This window comes from Paroedura picta, chromosome 1, assembly GCF_049243985.1.
Source record: "Paroedura picta isolate Pp20150507F chromosome 1, Ppicta_v3.0, whole genome shotgun sequence".
NCBI lineage: Eukaryota > Metazoa > Chordata > Lepidosauria > Squamata > Gekkonidae > Paroedura > Paroedura picta.
In genome coordinates, this window is record NC_135369.1 from 58,494,176 (window position 1) to 58,520,453 (window position 26,278).

A 26,278-nucleotide genomic window follows, 5' to 3' on the forward strand; every position below is an offset into this window, starting at 1 on the left:
GTCACCACCTCATTAGGCAGCCGATTCCACTGCTGAACCACTTTGTGAAATGTTTTTTTCCTGATACCTAGCTGGTACTGTTCTCTTTCAAAAACTTAAAGACGGCAATTATGTCCTCTCTCAACCTCCTCTTCTCCAGGCTGAACGTTCCCATGTCCCTCCGCTTTTCCTTGGTTCCCTGGTCCTTGATCAACCTCGTCACTCTCCTCTGAACCCTCTAAATTTTATCCACATCATTTTTGAAGTAAGGCCTCCAGAACTGCACAGAGTACTCAAGGTTCAGCCTGACCCATGTGGTATCAAGTGGGACTATGAAATGTTACGATTTTTATGTGATGCCTTCATTGATACAACTCAAGAATGCATTTGCCTTCTTTACTGCTGCATCACACTGTCTGATTATATTTACTGTAGAGTCCACAAGTACCCCAATATCTTATTTACATATACTGCTTTGTTGTTGTTATGTGCAAAGTCGTGTCCGACCCATCACGACCCCATGGACAATGATCCTCCAGGCCTTCCTGTCCTCTACCATTCCCCGGAGTCCATTTAAGTTAGCACCTACTGCTTCAGTGACTCCATCCAGCCACCTCATTCTCTGTCGTCCCCTTCTTCTTTTGCCCTCGATCGCTCCCAGCATTAGGCTCTTCTCCAGGGAGTCCTTCCTTCTCATGAGGTGGCCAAAGTATTTGAGTTTCATCTTCAGGATCTGGCCTTCTAAAGAGCAGTCAGGGCTGATCTCCTCTAGGACTGACCAATTTGTTCGCCTTGCAGTCCAAGGGACTCGCAGGAGTCTTCTCCAGCACCAGAGTTCAAAAGCCTCAATTCTTTGACGCTCGGCCTTCCTTATGGTCCAACTTTCGCAGCCATACATTGCAACTGGGAAGACCATAGCCTTGACTAAACGCACTTTTGTTGGCAGGGTGATGTCTCTGCTTTTTAGGATGCTGTCTATATTTGCCATAGCTTTCCTCCCCAGGAGCAAGCGTCTTTTAATTTCTTTGCTGCAGTCCCCATCTGCAGTGATTTTGGAGCCCAGGAAAATAAAATCTGTCACTATATCCATTTCTTCCCCATCTATTTGCCATGAATTGAGAGGGCCGGATGCCATGATCTTTGTTTTCTTGATGTTGAGTTTCAAACCAACTTTTGCACTCTCCTCTTTCACCCGCATCAACAGGCTCTTTAGTTCCTCTTCACTTTCTGCCATTAGAGTGGTATCATCTGCATATCTGAGGTTGTTGATATTTCTCCCTGCAATCTTGATCCCAATTTGTGACTCCTCTAATCTCGCATTTCTCATGATGTGCTCTGCATACAAGTTAAATAGGCAGGCGACAGTATACAGCCTTGCCGAACTCCTTTCTCAATTTTGAACCAGTTAGTGATTCCATGTTCAGTTCTCACTGTTGCTTCCTGACCTGCATATAAATTTCTCAAGAGACAAATAAGATGCTCTGGTATTCCCATCTCTTTAAGAACTTGCCACAATTTTTTGTGCTCCACACAATCAAAGGCTTTAGCATAGTCAATGAAGCAGAAGTAGACGTTCTTCTGGTACTCCCTAGCTTTCTCCATGATCCAGCGTATGTTGGCAATTTGATCTCTAGTTCCTCTGCCTCTTCGAAATCCTGCCTGTACTTCTGGAAGTTCTCGGTCCACATATTGCTGGAGCCTAGCTTGTAGGATTTTGAGCATAACTTTGCTAGCATGAGAAATTAGTGCAATGGTGCGGTAGTTTGAACATTCTTTGGCATTGCCCTTCTTTGGGATTGGAATGTAAACTGACCTTTTCCAATCCTGTGGCCATTGTTGAGTTTTCCAAATTTGCTGGCATATTGAGTGTAGCACTTTTACTGCATCGTCCTTTAAGATTTTGAATAGTTCAACTGGAATGTTGTCACCACCACTAGCTTTATTGTTGCTCAGACTTCCTAAGGCCCATTTGACTTCACATTCCAGGATGCCGGGCTCCAGGTCAGTAACTACCTCATTGTGGTCATCAGGGATGTTAAGCTCGCTCTTGTATAGTTGTTCTGTATAATTTTGCCACCTTTGTTTAATCTCTTCTGCTTCTGTGAGGTCCCTACCATTTTGGTCCCTTATCATACCCATCTTTGCATGAAACGTTCTCTTCATATCTCCAATTTTCTTGAAAAGATCTCTGGTCCTCCCCATTCTATTGTTTTCTTCTATTTGTTTGCACTGTTCATTTAAGAAGGCATTCTTATCTCTTCTAGCTTTTCTCTGGAATTCTGCATTCAATTGGGTGTATCTTTCTCTTTCTCCCTTGCCTTTCACTTCCCTTCTCTCCTTAGCTATTTGTAAAGCTTCCTCAGACAGCCATTTTGATTTCTTGCATTTCTTTTTCTTTGGGATGGTTTTAGTTGCTACCTCTTGTACAATGTTGCGAACCTCCGTCCATAGTTCTTCAGGCACTCTGTCTATCAGATCTAATTCCTTAAATCTATTTGTCACCTCTACTGTGTATTCGTCGGGGATATGATTTAGTTCATACCTGAGTGGCCTAGTGCTTTTCCCTACTTTCTTCAATTTAAGCCTAAATTTTGCAACAAGAAGCTCATGATCTGAACCACAATCAGCTCCTGGTCTTGTTTTTATTGACTGGATAGAACTTTTCCATCTTTGGCTGCAGAGCACATAGTCAATCTGATTTCTGTGTTGACCGTCTGGTGATGTCCATGTGTAGAGTCGTCTCTTGGGTTGTTGGAAAAGAGTGTTTGCTATGACCATTGTATTCTCTTGACAAAATTCTACCAGCCTGTGCCCTGCTTCATTTTGTACTCCAAGGCCAAACTTGCCTGTTATCCCGGTTATTTTTTGGCTTCCTACTTTAGCATTCCAATCCCCCATGATGATAAGCACATCATTTTTTGGCGTTGCTTCTAGAAGGTGTTGTAGGGCTTCATAGAACTGATCAACTTCATCCTCTTTAGCAGCAGTGGTTGGGGCGTACACCTGGATCACTGTGATGTTGAATGGTTTGCCTTGGATTCGAACTGAGATCATTCTGTCATTTTGGGGATTGTATCCCATGACTGCTTTTCCTACTCTCTTATTGATTATGAAGGCTACTCCATTTCTTCTGCGAGATTCCTGTCCACAGTAGTATACCTGATGGTTTTCTGAATTAAATTCACCCATTCCTGTCCATTTTAGTTCACTGATTCCTAAAATGTCAATGTTCAGTTTTGTCATTTCTTGTTTGACCACGTCCAGCTTACCTTGATTCATGGATCTGACGTTCCAGGTTCCTATGGAATAAAAATCTTTACAGCATCGGACTGTCTTTTCGCCACCAGTTACTTCCACAACTGAGCGTCCTTTCGGCTTTGGCCCAGTCGCTTCATTCATTCTGGCGCTACTCGTACTAGCCGTCTGCTCATCCCCAGTAGCATATTGGACACCTTCCGACCTGAGGGGCTCATCTTCCGGCGTCATATCGTTATGCCTATTGGAACTGTCCATAGAGTTTTCATGGCAAAGATACTGGAGTGGTTTGCCATTTCCTTCTCCAGTGGATCACCTTTTGTCTGAGCTCTCAGCTATGACCTGTCCGTCTTGGGTGGCCCTGCACGGTATAGCTCATAGCTTCACTGAACTACGCAAGCCCCCTTGCCACAACAAGGCAGCGATCCTTGAAGGGGGCATATACTGCTACCCAGAAGCATATCCTCCATCCAATATGCATACTTCTCATTTTGTGACCCATATGTAGAACTCTGTACTTTTTTCTTATTGAGTTGCATCTTGTTCTCATTTGCCCACTTTTCCAGTGCATTCAGATCTTGCTGAACTCGATATCTTCTTAGAGTCTCTCCACTCCCTCATCCAGATCATTGATAAAAATGTTGAAATGCGGTGGTCCCCAACCACGGGGTTGTGGCCTGGTGCCGGGCCGTGAAGGCCCTGGCACCGGGCCGTGGCTCCCTCTCCCCCCCCCCCGCAGTAAGAAACTTCCCAGGCTGCAAGCTTGCGGCCCGGCAAGCTTTTTACTGTGGGAAGGGGGGAGAGGGAAGCAGGGCCGCGCACACGCAATGTGCAATGCGCAGCTGGAAACGTGCATGCGTGGCACTTTCGCGCATGCATGAAAGTGCCGTGCATGTGCGTTTTCGGCCATGCGTGCGCATTGCACGTTTTCAGCGGCGTGCGCAGCCGGGCAATCGCCCTCCCTGCTGCCACCGGTCCCCAGCTTGAAAAAGGTTGGGGACCACTGTTGAAATGTACCAGACCCAGGACTGAGCACTGCTCACCTCCCTCCAATCTGATAAAATACTATTGACAACCACTCTTTAGGTATGGTTTTCTAGCCAGTTTACCCAGAACATCATAGGGAAGCCTGTCAAAAGCCTTACTGAAATCCAGACAGACAATATCTATTGAGTTTCCACGATCTAATAAGCCCATCACTCAGTTAAAGAAGGAAACCAGGTTGGTCTGGCAGTACCTGTTGGAGACACAGGCCTGTGCATTAGCAGAGATCAGACAGTAACACCTTTTCCATTTACTAAATTTTCTTATTTGTTTTCGTGACCACATTGTAAATCTGAGGTTGAATGAAAGAGAACTGATTAATTCCAGTAGGCATGTACTGATATACAGAATTATTTTGACTGGCCCTCAGAGGACATTTCTACAGGGACACTTACTTGTGGCTTCATATTGCAAAGCTGTAATCATGTTTGAAAGAAGGAACCCTTGGTCAATCCCAGTCATATTCATCCTTGGCAGGAGTACAAAAGTCTGGTGGATAAGATCTGCATAATTTGCAAAATTACTACTGCAGGGTAGGAAAGTATAATGGGGAATGAGTTCTGATACTGCTGCAATAATGAATGGGGAGGCCCTTGTAAGAGAATGGGAGGGCTGTGATGTCTGTCTCCATTTCCATAAAAAATCTACAGCGAGTTATTTTCATTCATGGGTCAATGAGACTAACTTGAAATATTCAGTTTCAATATTTAAGTGCTTTTCCTGAATAACGTACCCCAGGATATTTTCAATACTCAATTTCAAGTTATGGAACCATGGATGAAAATATCCTGGGGTTCGGTATTCGGGAAAAGCTCTTGAATAACCACTTGTTGATTCTAGGTTTTGTTAATACAAACCCATAGCTGCTGTAATCCATTTAGAGTATGATTTGGCAAGAAAGGTTCTGACCAGAGCTAGGTCTGATTCACGGAATCAAGCTGTCCAAGCAGGAAAATCCGTTAAACAGACATGGGCAGCAGTGTCCTCCTCAGTAATTATGTGGATGTTTATCCATGAGCTCAATGTTGAAACAGTTCTTCCTGTATGTACTTACATTATTAGGTCCATGCCATTTATTTAATTTATTTCTGATTTTAGAAACCCCTCAAGTTGAGTCAGCAAACAGAAGGTCTTCCACTGAACTTAATGAGGTTTACAGTTTAAGGCCAAAGCAGTTTGATTCAAATGTAAGTCATCCTGATTTCAATGGGAATTCAGTAATTATACCATACTGTGCAATAATAACATTAGGGGGTACATGTTCCTGTCACACACATCCCTTTTTGAAAATGTTATTTTAGTTCCTGTATCATCACGCGAAGAAGAAAAAGCTTTAGCAGTTTAAAAGTTGCAGATATAATAGTAGGTAATACTCATTGTTTTTTAAGCTGTGACCACTTTAATTTACCAGAGGATCACTCCTTTGACAAATGAAAGTCAATTTGTATCTTTCTTCTCATTTTCCTAAGAGCAGATAGGAGGCAGGTTCTGACTCACACACATTAATCCAAGCTGGAAAAGGAGCAGCAATTCATGGAAAGAGATGAAAGTGTTCTGGGTATTTTTTATTTGATTTTTTTATTTTTAAGATTCCAGTGTAAGCAGCATAGCAAAGTGCATACCTGAGAATTTTCCAAACACAACACACATCTAGTTGCATATCTGATTTCAGCAGTGATACATGAGAAGCTGGGATTTCAATCCAAGGATGCGAATCTGATGGTGATTTGGAAGAGTGTCTGCCTTTCTCAAATGTTCTGGCAAAAATGGGAAACTTTTTTGTTGTTGTTGCTTGTCTGAAAAGGCACAGAAGAACATGGAGAGCCCACATTACATTAAAATACCTCTTGCAGCCTTATTTTGATTTACTGACTACTAAGGACTTGGCTTAGCTTTATGGCCATTGATGTCAACCCTTGTTCATTTGCAGTAGTACATCCTACATACCTTGTCTTGCTCCTTGTATGGCTTTGCTATGGTTGGACATTAGCACCATAAGAAGAACTGTTTTCAGGATGTAGAAAGATTACAGGGTAATTGTCTAAATAGCTAAGAAGGGATCTGCTTTCATTCACCACCACCCCACATATCCCTCCTCTTTTCTGCATTAGCTAATCTTGCAGAAAGAACACTTGAAAACATGATTAAGGCCAGATTTGCTCAACGAAGCTGGCTGAATGAGAAAAGTGACTGAGTATGTATACTCAGACTAAGGTGTGTTCAATAACCATGTATATGTTTCCCCATAAGCATAATTAGGAAGCAACTCTGCCTTTGTTATTTATATTATTTGGTCTAGCCAAAGATAATTTTTTGTTTCCATAATTTTGGCATTTAGGGCTAAGCCTGGTGCTATTGCTTTATCCAGGGTTTCTGGGATACTTAAATGCAATGGCAAGAAGTACAAAAATAAGGTCTACAAATTGGTCCAGAGCAAGCTATCTAAAGGTACAATCCAATGGTCAGAATAGGAGGGTCAAGTTCTGAAATCATTCTGAGAAATCATTCTGAGTCTATCTAGTTGTGGTGAAGAAGAGTCGGATGCTGACTGCGTTTGTATTTAACTGTGACTGAGAGCCATTTAACACGGATGGCGAACTGGAAAGGTTGGCAAGGAGGAGTGGGTAGATCAATGAAAACTCCCATTTCGGACAGAAAAAAGGATAGATCTTCTAGTGAGAGAAGAGATCCCTTACCCGGTTAAAAGGGGAAATAACTCTACGGAGTAGAGTGACTGCTGGCCTGGTATGTTTAGAGATTGCGTGCTGAAGCCCAAAGAGTCAGTTAAACACAAGGTATACAAGGTGTTCCATTAGAAAACTCTGAAACAAAAGCCTCTCATCTTAAAGATTCTGAGACTAGATTCATCATACAGTATTTACCAGGAGATCCTAGGATTACCTGGCAGCCAGGCAAGGGACATTCTGAGATGGTTTGCCATTTCTGACTTCTGCCATTTCTTACCCCAAATCCTTGTAGGGATTTCCATTGAAAGAGTAGCCAGGGTCGGCCCTGCGCTATCCAAATCAGGGCATTATAAAACTGTGTGAAAAGCTTAAGGAACACTCGATTGCTTGGAACATAGGAACTGTAATCTCTATTGATTTACTTCCAAGTTCATTACTGATTTATCTCAGACATCTTATCCCTAATTTCACCTGACCTTTCCCCTCTCTATGTTGAGTACGGTGACCAGATTTTAACATTGGTAAAGCAGGACACCATTGACCGGGGTGGGGTGGGGGGGTTCTTGATTAAAATTTTAGTCTATATGGAGCAACAAAATTTTTCATAGAACACAAAAATAATATTGTAATATATATATATTTTAATTTCAACATAAGTACAATTTGCCAGGTGCCCCCAGATGTCCCTCCAAAAGTGGGACAATCTGGTCACCTTAATGTTGAGTAAAATGTTTTGTTATTTTTTTAATTTCATGTTCCATTTCAGAAGTTTAAGTTAGGAGGGTAATCTTTTCTTTCCCCCAGTTTCTGGACTAAGCCAGTAGCAAAATATCAGAAGTGAAGAAAATACAAAAGGGACTGAGCAGCTAGAAAAAAAACTGAAGGAAAACCTTGCATCTGACTGAGAGAACAGAGCTAGGTTGTCAAAAGTGGCAAGTAAAGTTTACTTCTGCATCAAGCCTTGCTTAGCATGTTCCTTTTATCTGTACCTCTTACTTCACATCTCTGAGGATCAGGTACTCCTACATCTCTTCTGAGCCACCAAGTACTTTCTTCTTCTACACTCTACTGGCTCAAAAGGGGCTGGTGGGGAAGCTGGCCTCTATGGTGTCCCGTTCTTCTCCTGGAAGATTAAGCAGCCTGGCCATGATTGGAAAGTATTTTTGTTTCCTGTTTCTTCTCCTGTTGGGTCTTCTGCCAGATCTATCTACTTATGTGGGGTTGCTTCAATTCGGGGCCTGATTCTTCAGATTCCAAGGAGGGGGAGGCAGTTGGCTGGCCCATCTCCCACACAAAAGGAGAAGGCGGCTTTTCTATTGAGATTAATAAGATTTACAGCCAAAGTCCAAGCAGTTTTATTCACACCATTTGATTCCAGTGGATCTTTCAATTACACGTGTTTACAATTGTGCTCTTGCAAGTATTTAACCTTGACTAACTCCCTTTATTTGATTGCTAATTGTTGGCACAACTCCTAAGCAGAGTTGCTCCCTTCAAATCAAAGAGTTTAGAAGGGTGCCACTCTGCATTGGATTGCATTACATATGTTGTATGTTCCTCACCAAAGTCTAGAGCTATTTCTTGCCAGAATTACCAAAACTGATATGTGGTAGAGTTGGACTGATTTGTTAATTGCATTTCCCAGGAAACAGTCATATCACAATTAGCTTTCCACAAGCACCACTCAACAGACATTTCTCCATCCACATTTTAAGATGCTGTTTGGGTCATGGAAATTGGTATTTATTTCCAAGCTATCTAGGAGGCAGCATCAGGAGATGCAGAACAAAATCACGTGTGCTTGTCAAGACTACACAAGTGTTTGCATAGTGGCCTTTTGGATATGCAAAGGAGGGAGTAAAAAAAAACAATTATCTAAATATAATAATTGTTAAATCCCCACATTCATATCTGATCAGCAAGAAAAGTATAAAGCAGAAAGACAGATTCATATCAGGGGACTGACTCCACATTTGTTTTGGAGAAAGCAAAGCATTCCCCACTGACCAGGCTGAGCCAATGCTTCAATCTGTCACAGTGCCACCAACAGTGATTTCTTGGACCCAGATGTATTCCCTGTGCACTGGGCAGGGATATAGAACTTCATTAATCATTCTGTAATCCCTGAGATGTAACCTTATCCATCACTCAAGTGGCAAATGTAATAGTCTAGCATAGGGGCGAAGAAAGATGAGGCCTAGAAGATGGATAACTTGGTAGAAAGAAACAGTTTTTCTGAAGGACACTACAGAACAGCTTCCTCCTTCAAATTGTAGTCAGAAAGAAGAAAAATTAGACCTGGTGTATGAGTTTAGTAGTATTTGGATACAGCGTCTTGATAGGGTATTTCTTTTTAATCATGGAAAACATGGCTTTTTGGTACCTGGTAATCTGGTGTCTTAGAAAAAACTTTGAATTTCTATATATATTGCTTAAGCAAAGCTTCACAGAAACAGAATTTGCTGTATTTGCTGGAATTACACTAGAATATTTTATTTATTAACAAAATTCGGATCCTGCCTTTCTGCTCCTACATGGGCCGCCAAGGCAGCCAGCAATTTAAAATGTACTCTATAAAATCATATTTTAAAGCCATTACAATTAAACACCCCAAGACACATAATTAAAACCATTAAAGCAGATTTAAAATACACCAAACATAAAAACAGCTGTTATTGAATGGTAAACACAATTTAAAAGTCTTCACCCACTGGCAGAAGAGGGCAACAGAAGGGGGCAGACAAATCTTCCTGAGGACAGAATTCCAGTGTTTTGGTGTCATGACTAAGAAGGCCCTTTCTCAGGTTGCTGCCTGCCTAATCTCAGAGGTGGGGGCAGTCTCTGATTATGATCATAGTAATCCAGCAGGTTCATAACCGACTAGACTGTTCTTCAGGTATGCCCTTCAGCTATTCAGAAGAGACAGATTTTCACTTACTGAGCAATCTTGGTACACCGCCTGACCACCATCCATTGATAGAAAATTAAAGCATAGGTTCAAATTCAGAGAAAACTACTCAATTTGGCACTTATTACTGGGTAGGCAACAAGAGGAGATGGTCTACCATGCTTGACTGATCAGTAGCATTTGGCGTGTGTAGTGGTTAAGAGCAGTGGCCTCTAAACGGGAGAACCCAGTTTGATTCCCCACTCCTCCTCCACATGTAGGCATCTGGGCAACCTTCAGTCGGCCACAGTTCTCTCAGAGCTTTCTTAGCCCCACCTACCTCATAGGGTGTCTGTTGCGGGGAGAGGCAGTTGTAAGCCACTTTGAGATTCTTTGGGGTAGTAAAATTCAGGGCACAAAATCTCTTCTCTTGTTGTGACAGTAATTAGACATACATAGGATCATTGGTATAAGTGTCAAAAGAGCAGCACCCTGAATTTAAAGTAATTGTCATGACAGCCAAGTGCTTTCTTGATCCAGCCATATATTTCACTTGTCATGTTTCTTTTAACCCTTTTGCATTTGTTAAGAAAGAGGTGGCTGTGCCAAAAAGGGGTTTTCTTGTTACTGAATATTTTTTAATCCATTGACATCAGCTAATGTCAGCTGGTGTCTTCTTCATTGGTTTCAGTACATTCAGTTTTACATTCTGTTGAAAATCTGGATTGTTAATTAATTTTAAAAATATTTTCATTTTCACTAATTCTTGGAGTTTAAGTACAGTTCGTGATATTCTACAGCCAGAAAACCTATGCTTAATGTACCACTGTAGATTTCAGCTAATTTCAATGTGTGTTAAATTATATTGCCCATAGCTAGAAGGGAGCTGCTTTCCCAGTGATTTCTTTGGCAATCCCAACAAATGTCCCATGATTGGTTTACGTGCCATTCTCCTCAACATATACAGAGATGACTCACATCAACCAGAATGGAAAGAGCTGTTTGAAATCTTGCTGATCACTTGATTACGTACCAAAGTACACAAAATGCATGCATGCTGTCAAGTTGCAGCTGACATAGCAAGCCCAGCAAGGGGCTTTTAAGCAATTAAGAAGCTTGCCATTGCCTTCCTCTACAATCTTCTTGGTGATCCCCCATCCAAGTATCAACTCTACTTAGTTTACAGGATCTGATATAATGCTATACCATGCTGACTTCCCTTCCCTTCCCTATAGTATACTAATAGAGGTCTAATTCAGTGTTTGGAGACACAACCCTGCATATTCAGTTAGTACACTGAGAACTTGGAAACAGACTTCAAATATTTCTTCTGTGGATTTGAATTTAGTGTAGAAAGCCAACAACAAAAAAGATAACATTGCCAAGGACATGTGATATGATGTATTGATACCGTTGGAATACCAGATTTGTTGCCAGTTTTTTTTAAAGTGAAAACGTTAACTTCCCTTGCATTTGCCCCACTTTTTCTTGTCATCGTTTGGGTTTGGTGCAAGAGGCTTTGAACTAGATAATGAATTTGTAATTATCAGTTCCCTGAGTAGATGGCAAGTACTTAACAGGTTGCTTCTAGAAGAGATGTAAAGCTATAGGAGTTAAGATTTAGGTATCAGATTATGGAGAACATATAGCAGCAATCCTGTTTTAGAAAACCCTAGCATGAGGGTACATACAGACCCAGTAGCCTGCAGCTGTGAAACTGTTGTGAAACTTTCTCCTATAGGTTCCTCTGACTTTTTGTGTGTGAGGTTGCAATAGATAGCACTGACTTACTTATGAGTGCCTAAGTGTACAGAATGGCAGCCATTGCTCGATCTGACCAGTAGTCCAACGTGCTGTTTCACACAACATGGTCCGTAAGACCTACAAACAGGGCATGCAGACCAAAGATACCAAAGATGGTATTCAGAGGAGTGCTGAATTAAGAGGTTCCAGTTAGTCCATTTAGCCTTTACTGAACCTATCCTCCACTGAACCTATTGCAATGCTCTTTTAATGGTATCAAAACTAGTGACAATCACTATATCCTATATGTGCCACTATATGTGGCAGTAAATCCTACTGGTTTTTTGTTAGTTGACTGTAGCTTGTCAAACCTGGGGCATTTGTATTGATGTATGCTTTCAAGGGAAAGTAAATATATGCATGAGCTAGAAATGGAATGAGTTCTAGCCTGCAGCATCTTGTGGTAAGCTAAAACTATTCATTATCAGCAGTTCCTTCGAAGCAGAAATGTTGCAAATCGGATCAATTTCAGTCTTAAGGGAATTATTGATTAGGTCACAAGCCACTTGCAGCTTTGATTAAATCACTTCCCCCATACAGTTTTTGATATGTGTTAGATATACCTAGGTTTATGATGAGTAATAATAATATTAATTGGTTGTAATTATAGTTAAAATAAGTTGAAAAGATACATGCTTAAGAGACCTCTTTTAGAATCTTGGGGAAGAGAATTAGGAGATCAAAATTGACTGGGGGGGGGGAGAGAAGGGAATGATGACCTTCACGGAGTTAGAAAGGGAAAGGGGGGTTATTGTTAGAAAGTAGCATAAAGCAGAAATTGTTTAGATTTCCATTTGGTCTGATGCATGAAGTTTTGTATTTGTTAGTGCTTTTCAGTTAGTCTAAATGGTTACTGAAGCACTTAGTGAATCAATCAATTTGCTTGTGATGCTAAATCAGTTTGCTAAAATCAAGGGGAAGTGGAATAACATCTGCATGGTTCACTTGTACAGCATCTGCTTTGTGTTCAGAAGGCCCTAAGTTCAGTCCCTAGCATCTCCAGGTAAAAGTGTCAGGTAGTAGGTGATGTGAAAGATCTGGGATCCTGAAGAGCTGCTGCTAGTTGGAGCAGACACTGCCAGTTGCAAAAGAGCAATGGTATAATAGCAGATTCGTGGGTAATTGTTGCATAAATTTGGATATTCTGTGTTTGTTTTTCTAAATAATTAATTCTTTATACAGAAATTTGTATGGAGTAGTTTCATGCCTATTCCCCAGTTACGAAGGGCAGGGCAAGAAGTAATTAATGGGGCTTTCACTGGAAATGGGTAAAGTATTCTCAAGTGGGCCATTTAAAGAAGAACTCTGAGTAATGGCAGCAGAAAGTCTCCTGGAGTCTTTATAAGAAAGGTGGGATATAATTGAAGTAATAACTACAGAGCTAGGAGATGCTCCTGAAACAAGCAGCTAATTCTTTCCATTTAGTATCTACTAATATATTAGCCATTTTATGTTCAAGTTTGTTAGTGGCAGTTTCCCTAGCCCCAAGCCTCTCCAGACATTGACAGGAATATTGCAGAGGGAGTGATTATCACATGACTAGTCATGAATGCTCTGTACAGCTTTTGGTCTGTTTATGATTTCATATTCATGGGCTGCAGTCTGATCATGTGATATGGTCTCCAACCTACTTTTACTCCTGGTGGTGATGGAAAGTGACAGCAAGTCACAGTTGACTTATGGGTTTTAAAGGCAACTTGGAGGTCTCCCATACAACCACTAGCCAGGACCAACTCTGCTTAGCTTCCAAGATGTGATAGGCTATTCAGGTCAGGCCTGTTTTTGCTTCTACCACTATAATATCACTGTTCAGGAATTTTGCTATTGGGAACCAGCAGATCCATGTCTTCCAGTGGTTGTAGATTTTACCAATCATAGTGATTTTACCAATCATGGTAAATCATTTTACCAATCAATTTTACTAATCAATGAGATCTGAACACAATGGGAAAATGGGCAAATGAGAACAAGATGCAATTTAATAAAGTTAGTTCTGCATCTGGGTCCGAAAAATGAAAAGCATGCCTACTGGATGGGGGATACACTTCTAGGTAACACTGTGTGTGAATGAGACCTTGGGGTACTTGTGGATTGTAAACTAAACATGAGCAGGCAGTGTGATGCAGCGGTAAAAAAGGCAAATGCTGTTTTGGGCTGTATCAACAGGGGCATCACATCAAAATCACAAGATGTCATAGTCCCATTGTATACGGCACTGGTCAGACCACACTTGGAGTACTGTGTGCAGTTCTGGAGGCCTCACTTCAAGAAGGACGTAGATAAAATTGAAAGGGTACAGAGGAGAGCAACGAGGATGTTCTTGGGCCAAGGGACCAAGCCCTATGAAGATAGGTTGAGGGACTTGGGAATGTTCAGCCTGGAAAAAAGGAGGTTGAGAGGGGACATGATAGCCCTCTTTAAGTATTTGAAAGGTTGTCACTTGGAGGAGGGCAGGATGCTGTTTCTGTTGGCTGCAGAGGAGAGGACGTGAAGGAATGGGTTTAAACTACAAGTACAACACTATAGGCTAGATATCAGGAAAAAAATTTCACAGTCAAAATAGTTCAGCAGTGGAATAGGCTGCCTAAGGAGGTGGTGAGCTCCCACTCACTGGCAGTCTTCAAGCAAAGGTTGGATAAACACTTTTCTTGGATGCTTTAGGATTCTTAGGGCTGATCCTGCATTGAGCAGGGGGTTGGACTAGATGGCCTGTATGGCCCCTTCCAACTCTATGATTCTATGATTCTGGGAATGGTGAGGGTCTTCTGTAAGTGTAATTATCAGTTCCAGCTGCACCCTTCAGACCCTGGTCAGTCACATTGGTTTGTGTGTCTCTGTGTTTGTAGTTTCTTCATTCTAAACATGCCTACTCAAAGAAGCAAGGCAATTGGATTTTGTTACAGCTTTAAAATAAAACTGCTTGAGAGAGTAAAAGGTAGAATTCAGACTGGAAGCCACTAATCAATGAGACTCTGACAATAACAAGTAATAGCACTATCCAAAGCAAGCAAATATTTGTAAGGATGTGGAAAAGGTGGTGCCAAGAAAATATGACTACCAAAGACACTGAATGTTTGTGGAGATTCAGTATGATGATGATTTTTCTTTTTAAGTGGAGGACAATTTGAACTAAGGCTACACTTTCCAAGGGCTAAAGGTAAAGGTAAAGGTATCCCCTGTGCAAGCACTGGGTCATGTCTGACCCTTGGGGTGACACCCTCTAGCGTTTTCATGGCAGACTCAATGCGGGGTGGTTTTCCAGTGCCTTCCCCAGTCATTCCATGGGCTAAGAATCATCATTTAATAAAATGGAACTTACTTTTGAGCACATCTTCTTCAGGTTGCTACCTAAATGTATGAGTACTCCCCAAATTCTCTAAGGTCTCTTCCTGGCCTGTGATTATCCATAATATTATCAGGATTTTAATTTTTTTAAATACAAAGTATTGTGAAGAAGCCATACTGGATGTAAGTAGCTTGTAGGAAAGAAGAAGTTTTGGTTACTTGGGGTGAGGGCAGGGCAAAGTCTGCTGCTGCCCACAAACTCTGTCACCTAAGCTATCTCCTCAGTGTGCCTCATTGTAGAGCCAGCTATGCTTTTGTTCAGTTCTTAGGACAGAGAAGATCTTTTTCACAGTTGCTGCACATTAAGTTAATGTCTTCATGGAATTACAAGTGCTAACACACAAGGAACTTGCAGGAGCAGCCATCCTACTCCTGTGCCTTGGATTATTTCCCTCACCCACAATCCCTTCACTCAGTCTATCTCCTCCCATTGCTTCTCTTACACTTTATATAACTATCTCTCTTTTATATATAACTATCTCTTTCTCTCTCTATCACTCCTACTATCATTCCTCTCTTCCCCCACCCCTATAACTCTTCTTCCACCCCATTAATCTCTCCCACTTGCTGGCTATCTCACTTTTCTCCCCCTCATGTAGATTCTGATCATCGCTTTAAGCCAGATTGCCCCCCACCCTCCAACCCTTACATACACATGTACACCTGTCTCCCCACCTGCCCCTAGCCTTGAGTATGCGGGCAAGGAAGGAAGCTGTGCACTGGCTGAGCAAGCAATGGGGGAAGTTTTACCAGTCACGGAGGAAGGCATATCGGTACTATAAGTTTCCTGGACACTGGGAGAAGTGGTGTCTCCCCCTCCTTCAATATCTGTTGCACTTGGGTAGGAGGGTGGACACTGTCAGGCCAATGGAGGAGCATTGTGTGTGCAAGCTCATGTAATAGCTCTTTAGGTTTTCTAACCCATCACCCTATTTTTTTAAGGTTTCAGTTTTTTCTACAAACCTGGGGACCCTGGGTCCTGATCTGCAGATATAAGTATCCAAGGCCAGTGTAGGCTGACTATTAGATATACCAAAATCTTTTTTCTGGTACTTGGTGCAATCCAGAACCCATTAGGACCAAACTAAATTGCAGATAGAGGCAGTCCTTATAGGCAGGAAAAGCCACTTCCAGCGTCATGAACAGAACTGGAGAGGGATCTTTAATCCTTTCTTTGATCACCTTCTCATTCCAAATGAGTTCTACTAAATATCTGTTCTGTTCATGTGATTCCTGTGAAATTCTGGGGAAGGGGAAGCTGCTTGGAGAGCAGATTGGAGCAGGGAAGGAAAGGGAAAAGTTTAAAAGCTTTTGCCGTGCTGCTTTTCTACTCTTTAGCTACTTCCTGGAAGTTGCTTTCCCTGTTTAAAGAGAGCATCTTGGGTATGTTGCACGCATCTGCACATAATGTCAAGTTTAAGCTAGCATGTGCATGTCAGATATTGGGTGGGGTGGGTGAATGCTCCGATATGCATTATCATGCACTTATTTGCATTCAGTCTCATCTGATCCCAAGTTACATCAGGGACACAAGAGAGGAACAGTGTTAATTTGCAGTTAGTGTTGTGAGTCCAGCTGGGCTACACACACTTTTCATTTCTTGGAGAAGGCCTCCCTAGAAAAGGCGGAGAAGGTTTGTGACCCTTGTATGTCTGACAGGAAGGAGAGGACCCTGCCGGAAAGACTTGTGGTGACGGCATAATGACCTCTCCCTTTGGATTTGCTTCCCACATAAACAATGTCAGTTATCACATTTCATTGTTAGTTATAAGGAGGAGACTATTCTGGACTGAAGCCCTATGTAGATCAGGGAGTCAACTGTTAACAATGAGGGGAAAGAAATTATTTCACCTTGTACCAGAGTGAGTAGCTTCTGCTCTTTTGGGGTTTCTTCCTTTTCTCTTTTATAATCCGTTTTTGTTATCAGCAGAAACTTAAACAGTCCTACTAGGCAGAGGTCTAGGGAAGCCAGCCAGAGTAAAGAAAGCAGTGCAACCGCTTTTAATCACAATCAAGTGACTCTTATAAATATTTGCATATACGGCATCAAAGCCCAGTACATGACTTATGCATGAGATTTGGTCATAAAAGAGAAGTGAAAAGCAATGGGGCCTCCATGACTTGTGGCTGCTGTGATTAAGGATGGGCAAAGTACCAAGAAAGGAGACTTGCTGTGGAAGGGAGATCCCTCCAAAGTTTAACAAACAACAGGAAATAAAAATAAATCTTCAGAGCATTTATTACCGGCATTTGTTGGCAAGCATAGATTTGGAGCTCTCTCAGGTTTTCCAGCATCAATGTGTATGTATGTTCATGTGTGAGAGAGAGCAAAATTCTGAAAGCATCCCGGATGGTCTGTACAAACGAGAAAAGTTGCTTATGTTTCCTTAGCAACAGGAAACATATTGAGTTAGTTCCAGTCAATTAGGATGGTCTGTCAAAGAATATCTGGGGCTTCTGCTCTCTAGGCAAGAAATCTGGACTTGCAGTTGAAATGGACCAGACTCACTTCAGGGCTCCTGCATAACAAGATTAGAATGCTGTCATCAGGAAAGTGAAAAAGAGCCCACAATCATCATTTGTGCTATTATTACTGCTTATATTGCACCATCAACATTTGTGGCACTCTACAGACTATCATAAGCATAAAAAAGAAGAGGTAGATGTCTCTGTCCTAAGTTGCTTACAATATGGATGCCAGTAGTAGGGATGGGCATGAACTGGAAAATTCCAGTTCGCTTTGGGGTTCAGGGTGTCCCCACACCTAATAAATCCAGAAGCCAAAAAACGAACTGGTTGATTTGAGCCCAGCCATTTTGCTTTCTCCCGGCTTGGAAGCTGTACGTCATAAGCTGTTCTGTAAGGCTGAAGCAGCTGCTAGCCATTTCAGTGGTAGATTTTGTTTCCTCCCGTTTCCAGGTTGGGAGGGCATGAAATAGATGGCTAAAATGGCTGCCAGGCTGCTAAACCTCACAGCTGGATAAGTCCACCCATCCGTTGTGAGGTTTAAATGACTGCCAACCATTTAAATTCTCCATTTTGCTTCCCCCCCCTTCCAAATGGAGGTTTGAAATGGCTGCCAGCCTTTTCAGCTTTATGGTGGGGTGTGCACCATTGAAAACGTTGTTTCCACGCACACCTGGGGTTCAGAGATCCCAGATTCAGTTCCCAGCATCTTCTCTTAAAGTATCTTAGGTAGCAACTGTAGGAAAAAACTTTTTTCCCCTGAGAACCTTGAAGGGCTGCTGCCTGTCAGAGCAACTTCCATTCCTATAATAGCTGTGGGTGGGGCATATCAGCAGCTGTTACATGATACCATCAAATAACATGACATTATGAAGATGCCTTATGTGAATCTAGCCCAGTAATGTCTGCTTCGTGACTCTTTCAAGCTTTCTGGGGTTGTAGATGTAGGTCTTTCCCAGCCCTGCTGTTCTGCAAGTTTTAACCAAGAATGACAAGACTGAACTCATGGCTTTCTCTGTGCAAATCATGTCCTTTATGCCAGAATTGCCTCGATATTATGAATACATCACAGATTGGTAACACCATGCTGAGTACATAGAACTGGATTATAAGGGTGTGTGTACTATATTTACTGTGTATGTTATATTTACTGATTGCATGCATCCAATCAGACATTTTCTTTGTGCATGGTAGAAATAAGCTCAGTGCATTTTGGAAGACGCAGCACAAAGATCTAATGTCTGTGCCTGACAAATTCTTGTACTACTCACATACACCCATCTGGCTCAAGATTTAATTCTGGTCTTACTAGATATATCTAAATACGGTGTTGCTTGAGAGCATCGGATCATGGTTTTAAAAAGAATTTCAACTGTTTTGGGTTGCATAGGCTTCAACAAGTTCCTTTAAATCAGTTGTCAGACGTGCATAGATTTGTACCCCCTTACATCCCCAGATTTGCAGTGAACTTTTACTTACTTAATTAAAACATTTGTTAGCCACTGTTTGACCTTGTAGAATTCAAGACAGTTTACAATTTAGATAAAACATCAGTGTCAATGATAAACACATAAAAGACTACAATTTAAAATCTCAGGACTGTCATTAAATAAAAACTTAATTAATCACATTAAATAAAAATAAACATTTCTTTTGCTGTCTCCTGAAAATTAAAAGTGAGGTGACTATACCCATGTCTATAATCATAGGGTTGCTAAAAAAAAAAAGACCCTCTCTTAAATGCCTACCAGACCATCATCTCTGTGGTGAAATGTGATGCAAGATCAAAGAAGATTAGGTGAGGCTTGGCTTGCACCAAAGTTGACTGCTTGTGGTATAGAACATAATTTAAGGAATCTACAGTGACAGTAGTAAATGTCAGCCCAATCTGTATTTACATCTCTACCCACAATTACAGATTCCGTTCAAAGCATTCAGTGCCACAGCGTCATCTTTAGTTGACCAATGCAATCTGAAAAGTATTGAATGTGAAGTGTCCTCTGATGTCGAATGGCAAGGTGCACTTGAACTTTGATGAATTAGCAACCCACTTTGTTGATCTAATCCAGTCATTCCCAACTGGGGTTCTGAAGACTCCCAAGGGCCCACAGGGGGCTGGGGGCCGGGAGGGGTCCCTGTAATTTCCTCTGCTGCCTTAGCTAGGCTTGGGAACTGGCCATTTTCCTTGTTCCCCTTTCCCCTCGAGTATGAGTGGATTAGTCCTCTGATGGTTTTTCCAACTGAAAGCAGGTGGAGCCTGCATACTTATTCCCAATTTAAACTGCTTCCTGTCTCTCTCCCACCCACAGTCCTTGTCAAGCCTGCTTGTTAGTGTTCCTTGGAGAATGTTTCTTTCCTGCAGCACTATTGTGAGGTTCTGTTTTTCTACCTAAACCTGTGAGCTTTGGGAAGGAAAGGGATCCAGGGCTTGTGAGGGGATGGTGGCTGGGGGGCAGGGTAGGGAGAGAGAGATGAGATTGGCTCTTAACAGTTCATAGCCCCCTACTGCTGATGGACTGGAGGCTTCTTGTGGAGAGAGGATACCTTATTCTGCCCAGAGAGGTCCAGCCCTGTTGTTCAGGCTTTGCCTACAGCCTCTTGAATCTATCTCAGGCCCCTTTTCCCTGAAAAAGAGCAAACAGCCACTCAGAATGGAGGTATTGTTCTGTTCATTGTGCATAGGAGATTAGTTTGTACTTCTTTGAGCTCACCCCCTCCCCAGAGATCGGCATCTCTACAAATGTATTAAAGTCAAATGTAGGTGAGGTAAGTCTAATACCTATGTCAATTCTGGTGACATAGGAAGAGACCTGGTAATAACACTTCCTGTGATGTGGGAGTAGTCTGATTATGGGACATCCAATGGGAGTGTCTGGGTGATGTCATTTCCAGTGATACATGACTTCTGGGGGTGTGGCCAGCTGACATCACTTCTGGGGATTCTCAAAGCCTGAAGAATATTTCAGGGCATCCTCCATGATCAAAAGATTGGGAAACACTGATCTAATCAGTTATACTTAGTTAATTTGATAGCTATACTTTTTCACATGCACGGTTAGACTTTGAGTAATTTGAAGCTCTGTTTATTTGGTTCTTCCTTCCTCATCAGTAAAGGTAAAGTTATCCCCTGTGCAAGTATTGGGTCATATCTGACCCTTGGGGTGATGCCCTCTAGCGTTTTCATGGCAGACTCAATACGGGGTGGTTTGCCAGTGCCTTCCCCAGTCATTACCGTTTACCCCCCAGCAAGCTGGGTATTCATTTTACCGACCTCGGAAGGATGGAAGGGTGAGTCAACCTTGAACCGGCTGCTGGGATTTAACTCCCAGCCTCATGGGCAGAGCTTCAGACTTCATGTCTGCTGCCTTACCATTCTGCGCCATAAGAGGCTCCTCATCAGTATCTCCTCCTAAAAAGGTTAATCTTAAAATGGAAAACAATGGTAACTAATTGTGAGCTGAAATTATTCCATATTAAATTGCTATTAAGCACTTCATGACCTTTGGAAGGGGTTCTAGACTTTTTGATAGATTGAGAGGTGCGTGTAATATTCTGTGTCTTTGGGCCATGTTGGTAGAGCTAGATCGTGGTAGAGTACATCTGTGCTTCTAAGCAGGTAAAACTTATTTTTGAAAGTTGTAACTTGCATTTCTTACAGGAGTTTCTTGAACCCCACAATGATGTTTTCATTGATTAAAATATATATCTTTAATCATGTGACAGATTTATACCAAGTAGGTGCTCATGACTAGAGTTAGACATGGCAGGAGATGTGTGACCATTGCTGTAATGTTTCTCAATCACATTCTACAACCTCTTCATTTGTAGAGCTTCAATTTGATTGTATTGGTCAGTTCAAATGTTACAGAGTAATATGTCCTATCTGACAGTCACATATGTGGCTTCCTCAAGTGACACATGTGGAAAACCCTGTGGGACTGTCTCTGTAGTGTGTGCTGAAAAGTGGCTTCAGCCTTCGACTTCAGCGAATTGCTGAAGTGCAGTAGACCCCGGGGTGCATTATTTGGAAAACTGGAGAAATCCACAACTGTATAGTTTCCCCAAGAGGTTTCATAGCAGTTCACAGGACCATTTTAGGTCAAGAAAATTGTTTGGAGAAAAGCTAACAGATCACATTTTCTGCCAGGAGAGGGCCTGCTGTATATTGGGAACATTGCAGTGAGAGGAGGAAAGTCACTGGGAAATGTTGAGCAAGGAAAGAGTTAAGAACTCCCCCTGCCCACCACCTGTATGATTTTGGTCATCTCACAGGTGGATTTTCCCATTTAAAACACACCAGAAGGGTAATGTTACTCACATCTGCTTGTAAATCTAGTTTGGCCCTTAATATTCACTTATTCATGTCAAGAATCATGACATTCAAAATACTTAAAACACAAAACACATTGTCAAGGGTTTAGATATTTTTACTCTAGCAACACAGGGCAAATGTCTTGCCATTAATTCCTATTTTCTTGGCAATGGTGATTAAGCGTATGTAAGTCTGAAGTCATTTGTGAAACATCAGCTGTCACGAATTTATTCCAATTTATAATCATCCAGGATTTTCCACCATTGCTTTCAAAGAACAGCGTTAAATGCATGCCCCTGACAGAAAGTTGGAAATGCTTTGCTGATCACTATTAATCTGCTGTTTCTGTAATCAAACACATGTGTTTGTTTATCTGGCTAAATTGTTAATGATACCAAAATTGGATGCTGGAAGCTGCATCATCCTTCAGACATTTCCGTCACTGTTCTGGAGGCTGTCTTGTGCTGCAGTCTACTGAAAGAGAAATAAACGTATTTACAATTTAAAACTGTTATTCTACCTTCTTGCAGACAAGATTCCACAAAAATCACCGCAACCCAGCGCCTATTTTAAACGAGTGAGATTTGACGTCTCAGCCATGGAGAAAAATGCTTCCAACCTCGTGAAGGCAGAGTTTAGAGTCTTTCGCTTGCAGAATCCAAAGGCTCGTGTATCAGAACAGCGAATAGAATTATATCAGGTAAAGCAGTGATGATCGCTGCTCTTTACTGCGTTGTCCCCATGTAATATCTAGGGTTGATCTGCACTATGGACTTAACTGGTTTAATAGTGGTACTCTTCTTCCTGCTCATTGTCGCTCTTGTCAAGGGCTTGGAATTGGGAATGGAATTCTCAGTACTTCTTTAAACTGTTTCACAATTCTTTTGGAGAAGCCATGATAGTTTAATCAAACTGACAAATTTGTAGATGTGACTTGGGAAGCACATTTGAGCCTTTCATACTTTCTGTATAATATATGGAGACCACTATATTTATGAGAATAATATATGCTGGGCATTTTTGATAGCAGTGTCTTGCTGGGTTCAGTAGGGCAACCCATTTTGTTGATCTAATCAGTTATACTTAATTTGAGAGCTGTAATTATTTGCATGCAGTTAGACTGAGTAATTTGAAGCTCTGATTATTTGGCTCCTCCTTCCTCATCAGTACCTCCTGCTGAAGTGGTTGAGCTTAATATGGAAAACAATGGTAACTAATTGTGAGCTAAACTTATTTTATAGTAAATAGTTATTAAGTACTTCATGACCTTTGGAAGGGGTTCTAGACTTTTGATAGATTGAGGGATGTGTGTAACATTCTGTGTCTTTGGGCCATGTTAGTAGAGCTAGATTGTGGTAGAGTACATGTGTATTTTTGAGCAGGTAAAACATTTCTCTGGAAGTTACAACTTGCATTTCTTACAGGGGTTTCTTGAGCCCCACAATGATGCGTTCATTGATTAAAATATATACTTTTAAACATTTGACAGATTTATACCAAATATATTGCTATAATGTTTCTCAATCACATTCTAAAACATCTCCATTTGTAGACCTCATTGGATCATATTGGTCAGTTCACATGTTACAGAGTAATACGTCTGCTCTTTATTGCCTCTGAAAGGCACTTGTAGAGTATAAAGTTGAGAACTCAAGAGTTGAGCTGCAAAACTATGTTAAAACTATATTAACAATTATTACAAATATTTATTAAAGTGCACCAATAATATATTAAATACAATTAAAAACAATACATATCTAACTGCACGTGAATAACAGCCCAAATGTGTTTTGACCTACAGGGGTCTTCCTCAGTGATCAGTATAAGTTTTGCTGAGTGGTCAAGAGAAATAAGTTTGGTGTAGCCCCAACCAATGTTTCGAAAGTGTTCCTTTTTGGCGCCCACCTTCTAAGTTATATATTTCTAGGACCACCTGTGTCAGCTATAATGTTATTCTGAATCAAGAATGCATTTCATGTGTGTAAAAAAAAAACATTTAAAATTGCAGTGAGATTTCCTATGATTCAAACATCCCAAGGACACTTTGGAAGGAGCATAATAGGTTGGTTAAATGATATAGAATCATAGAGTAATAGAATTATAGAGTTGGAAGGGGCCATACAGGCCATCTAGTCCAACTCCCTGCTCAACACAGGATCAGCCCAAAGCATTCTAAAAGCAATATATATAAAGCAATCCTATATTGTAGAGAAAATGGATAGAAAGGTTTTTATCTCCTTGAATTGTGATAATAGAACATGGATACCCAGTGAAGTTGGTGGGTAGTAGATTTTCAAGACTGACAAAAGTATTATTTTTCATACAATTCATAATTAAGTTGTAGGATTCAATTCTACAATGTATTGACAGCTACTGAGATATCTTTAAAAGGAAAGTAGGTAAATTCATGGAGGATATGTCCATCAAAGTCTATTAGCCAACCTCCATGCATGGAGAAAATATACCTTTGAATACCAAGTGCTGGAGCAGGCTTTGGGGGCTAAGAATAAGTTGAGATATTTTGTTCCCTGCTATGGGAGTTTTACAGTACTTACTTGGCCATTGTGTGAAACAGGGTGCTACAGTAGACCCATCATTAATCTTGTCCCTTCTTACCTTCTTAACAAATTCTTGTTCATAAGGTTGCCAGGGAGTGAGCATGACAAAGTGAATTATATGGAGGCTTTAGACTCCAGCAAGTGGATGCTAGCTAGTTACCATCTCTCTGCTAGTCTCCTGGCTGTAAAATAGAAATAGTAGAGATTTATTTCCAAGAAGTGTTGGCAGAGCCCTGAGTATCTGTTTTGGGTGGGGGAGAGTGCCAAAACTTTCTGCAGTCCTTTGAGAGAGGGCTATTTCTCCCCATTTTATGCCCTGTTTGCAAATAAAATACCCTGCTGAAAATAAGTGGAAAGATTGCCACTTCTAACTCTGGGTGTTTTTCATCAGACATCCCAAAAATGTATTTTGAGTTGTTCATTCATTTACTAAGGCACAGAACTTTCAGGCCCTGGAAAGCTCTGGGACCATAATCATCCCATAATCATGTCTGGGAAGTCATCAAGCATCAAGCCAATTTTTCCAGATGAGATGGATTTGGTTGACTCCTTCTTCATGTCTTTAATAAATGTTCAATGCCCATTTGACCTTCCCAACAACAACAAAAGCTTTTGCAGAGCAGGGCTTTTATCAGGCACAGACACATATCTGTATTTTTACCTGCCTTTGGGCATTTTGGTAAATAGCAAGTTAAGGGGGGGGGGGATCAAGGGCAATCGAAATTTAAAAATAGAAAAGGATTATTTTATGAGAGGTGATGATAGGCCTAAGCAATATCTGCTCTAAGGTAAAGTATAGGCATCTGTCAAGAGGGACCTGAGTTTAGTTGAAAATTGTCTTCTGTGATGTATTGGTAGTAGTGGCATATTTAATTAATAATTTAGCAGCTACTGCTTTTTGGAAAAAATAAATTATTCAGCACACCTTTGCAGACCCTTCTTTTAGTTATTTCCCTTGATTTAGCAAGGATCAGTAGTTTCACATAAGAAGCCTCACATACAACTATTTGCCAGGGCAGTTCAGTGTCTGCACAGTCACAATTGTGGTAGCTATCCTGGGGTTACTTATCATTTGGGTTCTGCTTGAATGAAGAGACACAGGAAAGGAAGACTTCTTCATTATGTGGATTAAGGGTAAAGCTAAATGAGTACCAATAGGTGGTCTAGAACAGTGGTCCCCAACCTTTCCGAGGTTGGGGACCGGCAGGGCATCGGCCGCAAGCTTGCGGCCTGGGAAGTTTTTTACTGCGGGGGGGGGGGGCGGGGAGAGGGAGCCGCGGCCTGGCGCCATGGCCTTCGCGGCCCGGCACCGGGCCGCAGCCCGCAGGTTGGGGACCACTGGTCTAGAACAAATCAGTTCTGTGTGTCCAGTTGGAATTTGGTTAAGTGATACTGTTATTTTGCTCTTTACTGATAAGATAACTCAGCCAGAAACTTGCATGATCCATGTACATCAGTATGCTGTGTTCTCTATTGATAACATTTACAGAAGGCATACATGAGAGTTCCCAAAGTCTTGGGATTTTGCCATGCTATCCTGAGTTCCCTCTCTGGGCACAGGGAAGAGGAGAGCATGTATGAGATATTTCATTTCTTTATTATAGTCGTCTGAAGCTCAGTCCTTCAAAAATGGAGGAATGGAAGCCCTGGTCACAGAAGTAGTGTGGCAAGCATTTTATCATCTCCGCCAAGCCAAGCTACTAGTGACCTACCTGGCCCTGGAACACCTAGCCACAGTGAACCATGTGACAGTCACCTCTACACTGGACATCTGTAACTTGCTCTATGCATGCCTGCCCTTAGCCTTTATCCAGAAACTACAACTGGTCCAAAATGCAGCAGTCAAGATCCTCACAGCAATACCATGGAGGACTCACATTCGGCCCATTCTCCATCAACTACAGTGGTTGCCTGTTGAATTCTGGATCAGGCTAAAGGTTAT

At 41.5% G+C, this 26,278-nt stretch overlaps 1 protein-coding gene across 1 annotated transcript in view; it reads left to right on the top strand.

Annotated features, from left to right (window-relative positions):
* The window catches only part of TGFB2 (transforming growth factor beta 2), a 118,066-nt gene that overhangs the window by 55,159 nt on the left and 36,629 nt on the right, over positions 1-26,278 (top strand). The window contains exon 2 of the mRNA XM_077339637.1: positions 22,309-22,478. Coding sequence (XP_077195752.1) covers positions 22,309-22,478 — 170 coding nt within the window. The remainder of the gene's footprint in view (positions 1-22,308; positions 22,479-26,278) is intronic.